The 13,506-nt window shown below is 50.8% G+C and overlaps 1 protein-coding gene across 2 annotated transcripts in view; it reads right to left on the bottom strand.

Annotated features, from left to right (window-relative positions):
- Positions 1–4,786: 4,786 nt before the first annotated feature.
- Positions 4,787–13,506, bottom strand: part of TRPV4 (transient receptor potential cation channel subfamily V member 4) — a 33,708-nt gene continuing 24,988 nt past the window's right edge. The window contains exons 9-16 of one of the 2 annotated variants that reach the window (XM_033098558.1): positions 13,374–13,466; positions 12,987–13,060; positions 12,106–12,271; positions 11,797–11,863; positions 9,171–9,487; positions 7,770–7,897; positions 5,962–6,083; positions 4,787–5,484 (exon numbers count right to left, since the gene is read on the bottom strand). In XM_033098558.1, coding sequence (XP_032954449.1) covers positions 5,327–5,484; positions 5,962–6,083; positions 7,770–7,897; positions 9,171–9,487; positions 11,797–11,863; positions 12,106–12,271; positions 12,987–13,060; positions 13,374–13,466 — 1,125 coding nt within the window. In that variant the 3' untranslated portion in view covers positions 4,787–5,326. The remainder of the gene's footprint in view (positions 5,485–5,961; positions 6,084–7,769; positions 7,898–9,170; positions 9,488–11,796; positions 11,864–12,105; positions 12,272–12,986; positions 13,061–13,373; positions 13,467–13,506) is intronic. The other variant, XM_033098559.1, reaches the window with a different exon arrangement.

Below are 13,506 nucleotides of genomic sequence, written 5' to 3'. Positions count from 1 at the left end.
TTGTTACCAACTGTCACAACAACTATTAAAAGATCGCCACATCTCCCAGAGACATCAGAGCTGTCCCAGAGCGGCGTGAGAGCTTCCGCAAACACCTGCATAGAGGGATCGCTATAGGGACACTGACCTTTCCAGGGCGGCTCCGTGTTTCCTTAGCTCATTGCCCAGCACTTAGAGCAGTCCCGTTTCTGGAAGGGGAAGCTGAGACAAGTTCGACCCCTGACTTGCCTCGAAACAGCGACTGTAAGGCTCAGGTCCCAGCTGCAGCCAGGACTGCGCCCGTTCCGGGCGCGCCAAGGTTCCGCTGCACTGCGCCTGCGCATCCGGGCTCTCTTAAAGGGTCTGGGCGTCCCCACCAGCCCCCTGGAAGATGGAACGTGGCCAGTGAGGTGGGCGAGCCCAGTGAACAAAATATTTTATTTACATCACCACCATCACCAGCTTGCCAGAGGGTGGCAGGAGGAGGGGAAGAGACATCAGAATCCCATAGACTCCATGTGTGACCCGGGGACGACTTGTGTGGCCTCTCTGAGTCTCAATTCCTGACCTGTCAAAGGGCATGGTGGCACCTGACAGACTGCGATGGCACCAGATGATGTGTGATCAGGATGACAGGGCAAATTTGTCCGTGAGAGGCAACCCCCACCCCCCCCAGCAGAGGGCAGTGGGTGCCTGGAGGTTCCGATCCTGATACTGCCCCTCACCAGCATGTGGCCTTTGGCAAGTGATCGCCCACTTTGAGCTGACTCTTTCTCAACTGTAAAGTGAGGCTAACGTTACAAAGCACGTACCATGTGGGCTGAACATAGGAGCTGGGTGGTCAAATCCCCCAGGCAGCGCAGAGCCTGTTAGGTAAGAGATGCCCCAAAAGTTAGATGTGTTATTTCTGTCATCACCTAGTCCAGATGATTGTCACCTTGGAAAGTTGGGTTTCCAGGTCACACAAGTTTGAGAAACAGATTCGAATCTCCCCTCCCACTTGGAGTGAAACAAATCACCTTAGCATTTTAAAGGCTCTGAAAAGTCCTGTAGGCAAGACACCCTTTCAACTTTAATTCAGCATTTCCCTAACTTTTTTGATCATCTAAGTTTTTGTTTCTATTACATCCCAAGGAACAAACAAGACTTCAGGACTTCAGAGTCCTGCCTCTTGTATTGCAATTGATGAAACTGAGAACCCGAGAGGAGAGACTTGATCGGTTTTCCCAACTGCAATACAAAGTCTCATAATAAGTTTGTGACAGAGCAAGGACTGGAATCCAAACCTGACCTGGAAATGTTGGGCCTCACTTCTGGGGCCACCACACCTTAAATGGTCTTTGTCCGCCGTCAAAGTAGACCCAAAAGAGGGAGAAGACTCACAGGGAGAGAGGGAGCCCTCATTTGAGAAGAGGGGATGTGTACCTCTATTTTGAAAAGTGAGGTTCAGAGAGGGGAGGCAACTTTCTTGAGGGCACACAGCAACTAGGTCCTAGACTCTCCAGAGGTGGATCTAGGCCAGCTTCTCTCCTTGTAGCGGTAGTGGTGGGGTGCTGGAGAGTCGGGGATTTCCTGAGTCTTAAGCCTCAGGGCACAATTAAGGGGAGCTCAGCTAGGGGCTCTTCCAACCATGTCCCCTGCTTCTAAGTTTCCCTCAGGCCTCTGAGGAGGCCCCTGGATGTGACTACAGTGGCCCCTGGTGGCCAATCTCAGGATTAGCTGCCCCACCCTGAGCAGGGCCAAAGGTTAATCTGTGGGATCCAGCAAGTGCATCCCAAATGGGAAAGGCTAAGAGCAAGGGGGACTCTCCGATGTCACTGAGCACCTTGAGGTACTGAAAAGACTGTGAGCTGGGATCCGGGGATCTGGGTTTGAATCTCAGCTCCAACCAACCTCCCTTGTCCTCACCTGTTAAAAGCCATTACAGCCTGTTGCTGTGGAGAAAAAGGACTGTGTGCATGCTTTGGAAAAGCCAAAATGCGCAGTTAAAAAAAATATATATCCTTCAACCAAAGTTTCTCCTCCTAAGACAGCGTTCAGCTCCTGGCTCCCCCATGTCCAGGCTGTGTGTGTCCTTAGGCAAGTGTGTTTACTTCATTGGGTCTCACTTTTTTCAAGTGGGGATAAAAATTTGTTCTTGTATCTGTATGAGTTGGGCAGAGTAATAGGAAACCCTGACTCACTGGTTTAAATGAGAAATAAAATGTCTTATCTCAAACAATCATAAGAAGCCCTAAAGTAGGGTGGCCCCAGGGTTGATTAATTTAGTTACTTGAGGGTATCACCAAGGACCCATGTCCTCTTCATGTTTCTGTTCCACCAAGCCCCTCATGGTCCCAAAATGGCGGCTGCCATTCCAGCCATCACATCCAGACACGACAGTGCCCAGCAAAGGAGAAGACAGTATCTTCCTATATTTCTCTTATTTTCCCAGACTTCCTCCTCCTTCAGACTTGCTCTCTTGTCTCACGGGTCAGAACTGGTTCGCATGGCTATTCTTCAACCAATACCTAGTAAGGGAAATAGAGTCACAGTGGTTGCCTGAGCCAGGGTGAGAACGCTAAATAAAATGAGGTGCTGTAAATAGGGAAAAGGGCACAGGACTTCGGGGGAGGCATCAGCAGCAGTCCGTAAGTTCTGCACGTGGTCCCTGAGAGATGAATGCCCAACACATGGTATGTGCCTTATCTGCGTTCATTTGCTTCTTCCTTCTTGTGATTCCTCCACGAACACAAGACTCGCGGCTCAGGCTCCCCTGGCCCAGACTCCCGCCCTCCATCCCAGGGGCTTGGATCTCCACTCCAGTGCCCCTCTTCCTGCCCTCTTGTTCCATCACCACCACCTCCTTTTGTTTCAATCTCTACACTTGGGATGAACAATGATCTACCCACTGTGCCCAGTGATTTGGGAGTCCTAAAAAATAAAGGTAGGGCGTGCCTGATTCTCATGCAAATGTCCTCACTCAAAGATTAATAACAGCATGAACAGAGGCCTGGACTATTTAACTGTCCCATCCAACCAACTGAAGTAATCAGAATACACTGCTATCTGGGCAAGGTGTGGAGCCCAGCTGCCGACGGCGACATTTGGGAATGTCAGAAGCGTCTGTTTGGGGGAGATGAACAGTGTGGTGGAAAACAGTTTTTTGATTTTTAAAAAATCCTCAGCATTCATCTAAAACAATAATAACAGCTAATAATAACAGGGCATGTAATAATGAACTATTCATAGACATAAGAGGTAATTGTTCAATTAAGATCTGAGAGTTTCTGAGACTGTCTTTTCTGATGGGGCCCCATTGTTTTTGACTCTAGTAGAGCTAATTATTTCCCAGTAGTGCTTTAAACTTGGGATGAAAAAAGCCTTCCTGTCAAATATGACATACAAGTGCTTTATCATTATGAAATACACATACACGCACATAATAAGAAATCCTTGTTGGAATAAAGTTAGGGGCATGTTCAAAGGGAGAGGGCTCTAAATGGGACCTGACAGTCTCAGAGGTTCAGCAAAAGTGGCAGGTGACAGCCAGGATCTTCATTGCATAAGGGACCTGGCCTTATCACCTCTCAGCCCTCAGATCAGTGTTTTCTCTCCAGGATGGGATCTGAGGGCAGAACGCCTGGATTCAAATTCCACCTCCACCACTTACCAGCCAGGCGAGAATTTTCATTTCTCTGAGCCTCCGCCTCTTCGTCTCTAACATGGACTGCAGTAGACATTCAATTTTTGGCCTGCCCAAGTTCTATTTACTATTTCTTCTAGTGCCTGTATCCATTATTGCCACAAAATTGATGTCTGCACTTAAAAAAAAATCACAAAAACTCAATGGCATACAAAAACAAAAACAGCTCTTTCATGCATCTGTGGGGTGCCTCTGATCTCAGCTAGGCTTGCCTGGGATGACATAGCTCTACTTCACGTATGTCTCATCCTCTGGGGGGTGGGGGTGGTGGAAGGAGGGGCAGGGCTAGGTATGTCTGTTAACATTCCATTGGTTAAAACAAGTCACATGGCCAAGCCCAGGGAAATGAATGTACGCTTTGACCACAGTGAGAGCACAGCACAAAGTTATACTGCAACAGCATAAAGGGAAGAGTCGGAAATTGGGGCCACTGACACAGTCTAGCACAGGTATCAACATTCCAACTTCCCTCGGGAACTACCTCTCCCCATTCCAATGGTCTCTGTGGTCTCGGAGAAGTTAATGCCATTCCTGGCTCTAACTCTGCCTTTCAGAGGTGATGAGCCTCGGGCTTTTCTCTATTAAAGAGAGATCATGAGCCCCGGAACAGCACCAGTATCCTCTGGTGAGCATTACTCTCCCCCCACCTACATTACTGTTACCTCCACCAGCATTACTCTCCCCCCACCAGCATTACTCTCCCCCCACCAGTATTACTCTCCCCCCCACCTACATTACTGTTACCTCCACCAGCATTACTCTCCCCCCACCTACATTACTGTTACCTCCACCAGTATTACTCTCCCCCCACCAGCATTACTCTCCCCCCACCTACATTACTGTTACCTCCACCAGTATTACTCTTCTCCCACCATTCCATCATCTCTACCTTCCCCTCACCACTCCAAGCACCCCCATCCCTCAGGCCACCACCTCCTCCAGTCCAGTCCTTGAACCATCACTCTAACCAGCGCGTTGGCCATTACAACTGCCCTCGTTTACATCTCCGTGCCCCCACCATAGGCATTGCTTAGCTCTCCCATCTTGCTGCTGTCATCCCATGCCTGTCCCCACTCCCCCAACCATGGTCACCACCATCTCCACCATCAGTGAATGAACATTTATTCAGCACCAACAAACCCCAGACCCTCTACAGAACGTACAGAGGATGTGACCCTACCCGAGGACCTGGCCCTCAGCAAAGCCACCACACCGTGCAATGCAGCCCAGGGCGCAGGGTGGGGCTGGGGGCTTGGCAGGCAGCGCGCCTGGAACGGGCTCCTGAGGCCTCTGGCAGGTTCCGTTGGTGGTGGGGGTCATGCCGCTTTCCTGAGAGCAGGGCAAATAAATAATGGAGAGGCAGGGGTGAGCCCCTGTGGGCTGAGGGGTCCTGGTGTTGGCTTATGTGACTCCATGGGAGTGAGACAGGCAGCCAGGAACCCCTTGCCCAGGTGGGGAGGCAGAGCTGGGGGCAGGAGCCTGGGGACCAGAGGGTCCTGGGGCCACCCTGGCATCTCCGCCTGGCCCTCACCTCTGGGGGTCAAAGGAGCATGTGGAGGAGCCCCCAAGAGGCCCCACTGAAATGCAGGTGGACTAGAAATGGGCAGGTGGAGGGAATGGGGTTGGGCTGCAGGCTGGAGACCCTGCCCCTGCCCACAGCCCCTAGAGGGGGGCATCATCAGTCCTCCATTTCGGGGGGTAGCTCTGCTGGTGGCCATCACAGCTGGGGTTTCCCATGTTGTCCAGAGGCACCACCACCTCATCTGGGCTCGAGTTTTTGTTCAGCTCCACCACGCGCGGCACCACCGAGGACCAGCGATCTATAATGAGCATGACGGAAGTGAGGGTTGGTGGAGAGGGCACATGCATATATTGAGCACCTACTGTATACCGGGCACACCATAGTGATCTAGAGGGGGACATATTATCCCTATTTACAGAGGTGGAAACTGAGGCTCAGAGAGGTCAAGGTGCCTTCCCAGGAGCGCACAGGAGTAAATGGGAGAACCAGAATTCAAGCCAGGTCAGAATGCCTGAGTGCCCATGTCCTCCCCATGACCTCCCCAGTGAGTCTCATGCACTTAGTGTAGTGGAAGAGAGGTACCCCAGGCATTGACAAGCAGCAAAGGACACTCAGCGGTCAGCCCATCCGACCCTCCCATTCCACAGATGTGAACACTGAGTCCCAAAAAGGGGATGGGATTGCTCAAACCAATTAGTGATGTGGTTGGCCCAGGGCTTCCCCTCTGCACCCCTGAGTCTTCCCTCCCCTACTACCCCCCAGTCTTTCCACTCACCCCTCCGGAGGCGGCCCACAGTGTGTGAGAAGCCGTAATACTGGTAGCTCTCGTTCTTGCCTGGGTCCTCGTTAATGATGCCCAAGTTCTGGTTCCAGTGAGACCAGTTCACCTCGTCTACCCTGGTGGGGCCACAGCAGACAGAGGTCGGGGAAGCCCCCAGGGAGACGGCACCCTTCCCCACCCCCAGGCAGCCTCCCTGCTCTGGCCTCCCCAGCACACTCTCCTCCTTATGTTTATTCTTGTAAAATATATATAACATCAAATTTGCCATTTTAACCACTTTTAAGTACACAATTCAGTGCATTAAATACAGAGGGTGCCAAAAAAATGTATACACATTTTAAGAAAGAAAAAAACTGTGTTAAAATTATAATACAATGAATGATGCTAGCATTCATTTGATGAACGCCATCTTTTGAGTGAACATCATACTACACATTGCTAGCGTAATTCAATTCAACTTCGAAAAGTAATAAAAATATCTCTTAAAATGTGTACTTTTTTTGGCACCCCCCCAGTATATTCCTAAGGTTGTGCAACCATCACTATTATCTATTTCCAAAATGGTTTTATCTGTTTCCAAAATGTTTTTATCTGTTTCCAAAACATTTCATCACCCCAAACAGAAACTCTGTACCCATCAAACAATAACTCCCCACTCCCCCTCCCTTCAGACCCTGGTTACCTCTATTCTGCTTTCCATCTCTACAAATTTACCTATTCTGGACAATTCAGATGAGTGGAATCATACAGTACACGGCCTTCCACTTAGCATGTTTTAGAGGTTCATCCATGTTATAGTATGTCTAAGTACTTCATTCCTTTTTATGGCTGAATAATATTCCATTGTATGGATGCACCAAATTTCGCTAATCACTCATCTGAAGGTGGGTGGCAGCTCCCTCTTGATACTCTCGCCTCTTATTCTTGGGACACCCTCATAGTCAGATTACAGCCTCTTGGGCCCAAATTGGCTCAATATAACTTTTCCTTTTAAAAATCATTTTTGCTATTTTTAATCCAATCTCCATTTCTTGAACAATTGCTACATGGCAGGATCCAGTGAGGAAGATACATTCCTTGTTCCCATTTTACAGATGAGGAAACTGAGGCCTTGTAACTGTTCATGCAAAGTCACAAAGCTGATAAATTAGAGTCGGGATTTAAACTTTGGTTTCAAATTGAACAGGATTGACTGGCTGGCCTATGAGGTGGGTTCTCTTATCATCCCCACTTCCCAGATGCAGAAACTGACTTTGCCTGACTCCAAAAATGACGCTGCACCCTATGCTGGCAATCCCTTTACAAAGAATGATTCCCCTTAAGAGATAAGATTGACCCAGGGGTTCCCCTAAGAAGCCGGCATTCCCCGTACATCTGCATAACATCCCAAGTCCTGGAAGCTGCAGACTCCTCAGCTTCCCCCTTTCAGCCAAAACTCCAAAGCCCACCCCACTGTTCCGTCATAGAGGGTGATGCTCTGAGATGAGTACTGCCTCCAAGTCTCTGCAAGGGACAGAGCTGCTATGTGGGTATCCCAGTGTGTGTCAGGGGCTGGCCCAGCATGTCTCATGTGCTAACCCATCTAACCCGCCCAGCTGGCCTAAGGGGGTGGTGCTATCACAGTCCCCATTTCACAGATGAAGAAACCGAGGCTGAGAAGTAAAGCAACTTGGCCAAGGTCAGTCGGTAGAACTGCACTGTGGCCAGGACCATCATGGCCTCCGTGGCTCGAGACCTTGCAATGGGTAGAAAATGTGGGCCCAATCTTGCGGGATGGTTCTACCCCGCCCACCCTGCCTCACCTGAAGCACCACCTGCGGTCCGGGGTGCCATCCGAGCTCTTGCCCACCGTCACCATCTCACCAGAGCGGAAGGCCTTCCTCAGGAACACGGGGAAAGAGCGCTCGATGTCCAGGATGGTGGTGGCCCACTGCAGGGAGGGAGGGGCACGCAGGCCATTGGTGAGGCTCTGCCAGCTGGCGCCTACTGCCCTAATGGCAGAAATGATGGGCCGGGCCGGGGTGGGCAGACAATTAGGCTTTTTGGCTCTGTCTGCCCCTGGAAACAGGGTTATAAACTCAAATACCCACAGGGGCCTGGCAGGAGAACAAATAAGTGAAGCAGGATCAGATGCCCGAAAGCCCCATCCCAGGCCACGTGACTTACGCACAGCCGCTGCCACTTAGTATTGGGAGGGGTGGGGACTGGGGCAAACCAGGGAGCACAGCCCCCTGTAAAGGGGGCAGCTGCCTCACATTGACCCAAGCCCTCCCTGGCAGAGATGTGAGCCCGTCTTGCCAGGCCTCCAACTTTTCAAGAAAGGCCAGAAACCCGGATTTTTATATGCAATCCCTTAACTTAAAAATTTTGCATTACATTTTTTAAAAACATGGTAGTGCAAGAAAAGTAAATCTTTGCTGGTCAAATGCACTCGGCAGGCTGCCAGTTTACACTTTCTGAGTTACACCTAGTGGGGAAACCAAGACCTGGGAAGTCAGTGGTCCAGTTAAGGTTAAGAGCAAGCCCGGATGTTTCTCTGAGACCAGACCTGGGAGGAGAGTAATTTTTTCCTCACTGTGCCATTTCCTTGAAAGGCACCAAGTCAAGGTAAATGTGGGTGCTGCATGCCTGGGCCTCGGATGGCACTGTTTATTATGAACCTCTGGTTCGTGAACTGTGTGTGGCCCAGGCGGGCTGTAACCCCCAGGGCCTCTGCTTTCCAGGATTGCATGGAAACCTTTGGGAAGCAAAGCAGCAGCTCCCCTGTGCCAATGGGGCCCATGTCCACATCGGCTCCTCCTCAACTCCTCAATGACGGAGCATCCTCAGGGGCGGTGGAGCCTAGATGCTGCCCCTGGGCTCAGCGTGGACCCCTGCTGCAATGTCGATACTCTCTGAGAATTTCCTGTGCCCACAGAGCTCATTCAGTGGTGCTGGGTGAGGCCGACCGTGTCCTGTGAGCTAGACGGCAAGGTGAATCTGACACCACTGCTGGTGGTCAGGCAAGAAGCCACTGCAAATGCAACAGGCGGCTCTAGGAAGTAGGCAACAGCCTTTGATACCCATTTTATAGACAGGGAAGTAGAGGCAGAAGAGGAGGTAGCTGGCCCGGAGCAGAAGGCAGAGGAGGTGCAATGGGTCAGGTCTCCCCATCTTGGAACAAGGGTAGTTGGCAGGGTGGGGTGGGCGTCCTGGGGCCTCACCTGCAGCTTCCAGATGTGCTTGCTCTCCTTGGAGACCTGGCCCACCGTCTCTCCCATGAGGGCGATGAGCATATTGAGAAGCAGCACGAAGGTGAGGATGATGTAGGTCACCAGCAGGATGATGAAGACCACGGGGTACTTGGTGCTACTCAGCATCTCCAGGTCGCCCATGCCAATGGTCAGCTTGAAGAGGTCCAGGAGGAAGGTGCTGAAGGTCTCGCTGTCACGGCACGAGGGGTACGTGGGCACCGTGCAGTTGGTGTGGTCCTCGTCACATACCTTCATGTTGGCACATGGGTTCAGGAGGGACACCAGGGCTGTGGGAGGGGTGACAGTGGCATTCGCTGAGTGTGAAGACACAAGCTGAGAGCTGGAGAGAATCATTCCCATTTGATGGAGGGGGAAGCTGAGGCTTGGGGAGGGGAGAGCTCTGGCCCAAGGTAACCCAGCATGTAAGCCAAGCCAAGGGCCACACCTGGGTCCTCCTGAACCCAAAGCCATTGCTCTTTCCATAAACTCTTGCTAACAAGGAAGAGGTTCCCAGGATCTAGTCCAGCGGCTCTCAACCTGGGGCGATTGTTCCCCCAGGGGACATCTGGCAACAACTGGAGACATGTTTGGTTGTCACAACTGGAGGTGAGTGCTACTGAGACCTAGCGGGGAGAGGCCCAAGACACTGCTAAACATTCCACCATGTATAAGACAGCCCCCCACAGACAATCATCTGGCCCCAAATAGCAACAGTGCTGAGGCTGAGAAGCCCTCATCTAGCCGACAGTTCCTAGAGAAGCCCTCATCTAGCCAGTTCCTGGGAGCCTGAAATGCCAGCATTCCAAGGGGAAGACTCTCTCATGTTCCTGTTTTTCGGCCCATACCAGCTCAGAGAGGAAGAGTGGAACTTGAAACCAGGTACTAGTCCTGACTGTCCCAGAAGCTGTGCTCACCAAGGCCCTCACCCACTCCAGACATCTCAAATTTTGATCTTGGTGCTCGTCCCTTCCCACTAAGCCTGGATGAAGCTTCAGAGTCCTTCTTAACACAGTTTAGCAGCAATAACTGTCCTTACACCATCCAGGGCAGGGAGGATAAGGAAGCTGGAGCCCTTTCAGTCAGTGGGACATAGTGTGTCCTAGTGCCTTCAGCCTGGGATTATGGTATGCAGGTTTCAACTCATATGCTCATGCTACTCAATCATGTAGTGGCTGCTGAAATGTGTGTTTAGGATTCTGAGATCTTGTCTGGACTCATCAGAAAAATAGTTCTGTGATCCATTAGCAATGTCTGCCATGGGCCCAAAAGTGGAGAACAGCAGCACATGTCATGTTTGTGTCATGTCAATCTCAGACTAGGGATCTAGTGTCCTGTAGCAGGAGAAGCCCTGGGGCCAAGTTGACCACTAAGTTGCTACTTTAACCCCTAAGCTTCTGCCTCAGTTTCTATAATTAGGACTGCAGTAGGGCTGGAGTCCTACTGCAACCATTGTGGAACTCTTGACACTACGTCTAGTTCTTCCAAGTCCTATCCCTGGGAGAGGGCAGCTATGGCCTGTCCCTCTCTCCCTAGCGAGGGCTACAGTTCTCCTTCTCCAAAATCATCTGGGTTAAAATATCGCCACCATCAGACTCCTGCTTCAGTGCTGGTCCCCAGACCAACCTCCTCAGATGTGAATGAGGCCTGGTGAAGCCTGAGTTGGCCACTCCCTTTCCACTACTGGGCGCTGGATGGAAGATCACCTATCCATTGGGGACCAGCCCAATGGCATGGTCAGTTGCCCCATCTTCGGTCCTTCCCCTATAGCCTGTGACATTGAGGTCTCATGGCATCATGACATCATGTCTCCATGGCAGCATATTGGAAGGAGCCAGTATTAAGCTTTAAAAAAGACCCGGGCTGGTAGGTTAATTATTAAAATCTACCCTCCCCTGTATCCATACCCCTTCAGTGTGGCTTTGAAGCTTCTTCCATCAACAGGTGAAATCTATTTCCCTGCCCTTTGAACCAAGGCTGGCCTTGAGATTTGCTTTGGCTAATAGAGCAAGGCAGAAGTGATGCTGTGCCAGGCAGTGACCTTGAACACTTCCACTCACCTTCTGGGAACCCTCAGACCATCATGTGACCAAGCCCAGGCTAGCCAGCCGGAGGACAAGTGACCATAAAGAAGAGAACAAAGTCATCCCCACTGAGGCCATCCTAGTGAGACTAGTAAGCTGGTAGCCAACCTGCCCCCTGACCACACACAGAGGAGCCCATCCAGATCAGTGAAATTTGGCTCAGGACGGATGACTCATAGACTTGTGAGCAATAAATAATAAATGGTTGTTTTAAGTCACTGAGTTTTAGGTGGCTTCTTTTGCAATAATAGCAAATACTCCATTTCCTAGCTTTTGAACTTGGGCAAGTTATTTAACTTTTCTAAGCCTCAGTTTCCTCATCTGTAAAAGGGGATCATAAAGTACTCATTTTGCAACTTTCTTGGGCAGATTAAATGAGGCAGGGCTGGGAAAGCCCAGTGCCTGGCACATGGTGAGAACTCAACAAATGCTGGCTATTTTCCTCCACACTTCAGGGTTGCCATTCTAGTCCTTGCGCCACCCCCGCCAGGCCCACCTGGGCACCCAGAACTCACCTGAAGCATAGCCGATCATGAAGAGCAAGTACACCAGCAGGAAGCGGAACAGGTCTTTGAAGAGGATCTACCGGCCCCACCAGGGTAATGGAGGCAAAGATGAGACACATGGTTTCTCGCTTCCCAGTACCTCCCTCCCAAATCTTCTTTCCATTTCCACCCTTGTCCCTCCCTGATGGCCAGGCCCTGCCTGCTGCCCCCACAGTGCCCCACAACCTCAGGTCCACAGGCACTAGGTGCACACATGTGTACATGGCGTGTGTGGCTCCCCCCAGGGACACACAGTCCAGAAGGTCCCCCACTCCATACCTTCTGGATCATGATGCTATAGGTCCCTGTCAACTTCAGCCCACGGGTGAAGTAAAGGGCATTCATCCAGCCCAGAACCAAGGCAAAGACCATGACGGCCAGGTAGGCCTCAATCCCCGCCAGGTAGAGAGCCGCCGAGACAATCACCAGCACGGAGTAGATGAAGCTACAGCCAGCAGAGACCATGAGAGGGGCCAGAAGGGAGAGGAGACAATGAGTCCCTGAAGGGAGAGACATGCCCCAAGCCCTCCAGGGTACCAGGACATCCTGATGCCCTCGAGAGCCCCAGGAGATAAACAAAGTGAATTTGCTGGGTTCCCCAGCATTCTGTTAATTCAGAACACTCAATTAATTGACAATTGCTTTGTGTGCAATGGTCCTGAGGCCCTGCAAGAGCCCAAAGTGATGCCCTCTGGAATTGCTAGAGAAAGATTCAGTGGGGATTTTGGGTTAAGTGAATTTCATTGTTCTCTAACGCTAAGGAAAAGGGAAAAAATGTAACACACATGCAGTAACAAATCCTGTGCCCTATGCAGACATCATTAATCAATCACAGCACTCTTTCTCACTAAACACAGCCTCAAGATTCTTCTCAACATGGCACTCCAGGCAGACACTAGCTATCAATCACCAGCATAAGAGGTTAAATTATTTCTATCCATGATATATGTGGTTCACTCTCTAGAAAGCAAAATCTTGCTTTAATCAGAAGGTTCTATTACTTGACATTGATTGGCTTTGTCCTGGCTTTGGGCTATAGCTGTCCAGGCTCAGTGAATTTATTCTTAATAGAGTCAGCAGCCCCCTTCAGTCTAGAGGATGTCCCAGCCCAACCCCATCTTCCTCACCCAGAAGCTGCCAGCCCAGGGACCTCCACTTACTAGAGTAGCTGGAAGGAGCCATCGATGAAGAGTGAATTCACTCCAGGACATTTCTTCATGAACAAGTCTTTGATCTGGAGGTAGGATGGAGGCATGTGAGAAGGGTGGAGCCAGCACAAGTGCAGAGGGGAGAAGAGGAGAGAAAGAGCAAGGGAGAGAAGAAAGGGAGGCAGGGAGTTGCACAGAGAAAAGACGACGGACTCTTTTCTATTGGGAAAGGAGAAAAAGACAGAGAAGGAGAGCACAGGGTTGGAGAATGAGGTGGAAGAAAAAAAGGGGGGAATAAAAAGAAAAAGGAGAGAAGAAAGAAGAGAGAGGAGAGCTAAAAGACATAGAGAGGAGGAAGAGGATGGGCAGGGTGGGTGGGGTTGGGGGCCAAGCACTCACATTGGTGAAAAAGAACAGGACCCCAGTGAAGAGTGTGATGAGCTCTCCAGCCAGCCTCAGGTAGTCCACTGTGGTGTGGTAAGGGTATGGCGGCTGGGGGTAGGAGACATGGAGGTTCTCACCCAGCCCCCCA

The sequence above is a fragment of the Rhinolophus ferrumequinum genome, chromosome 25 (genome assembly GCF_004115265.2).
Source record: "Rhinolophus ferrumequinum isolate MPI-CBG mRhiFer1 chromosome 25, mRhiFer1_v1.p, whole genome shotgun sequence".
Classification (NCBI taxonomy): Eukaryota; Metazoa; Chordata; class Mammalia; order Chiroptera; family Rhinolophidae; genus Rhinolophus; species Rhinolophus ferrumequinum.
The sequence above is the reverse complement of the archived record's forward strand: the minus strand, read 5'-3'. Positions and strand labels throughout refer to the sequence as shown.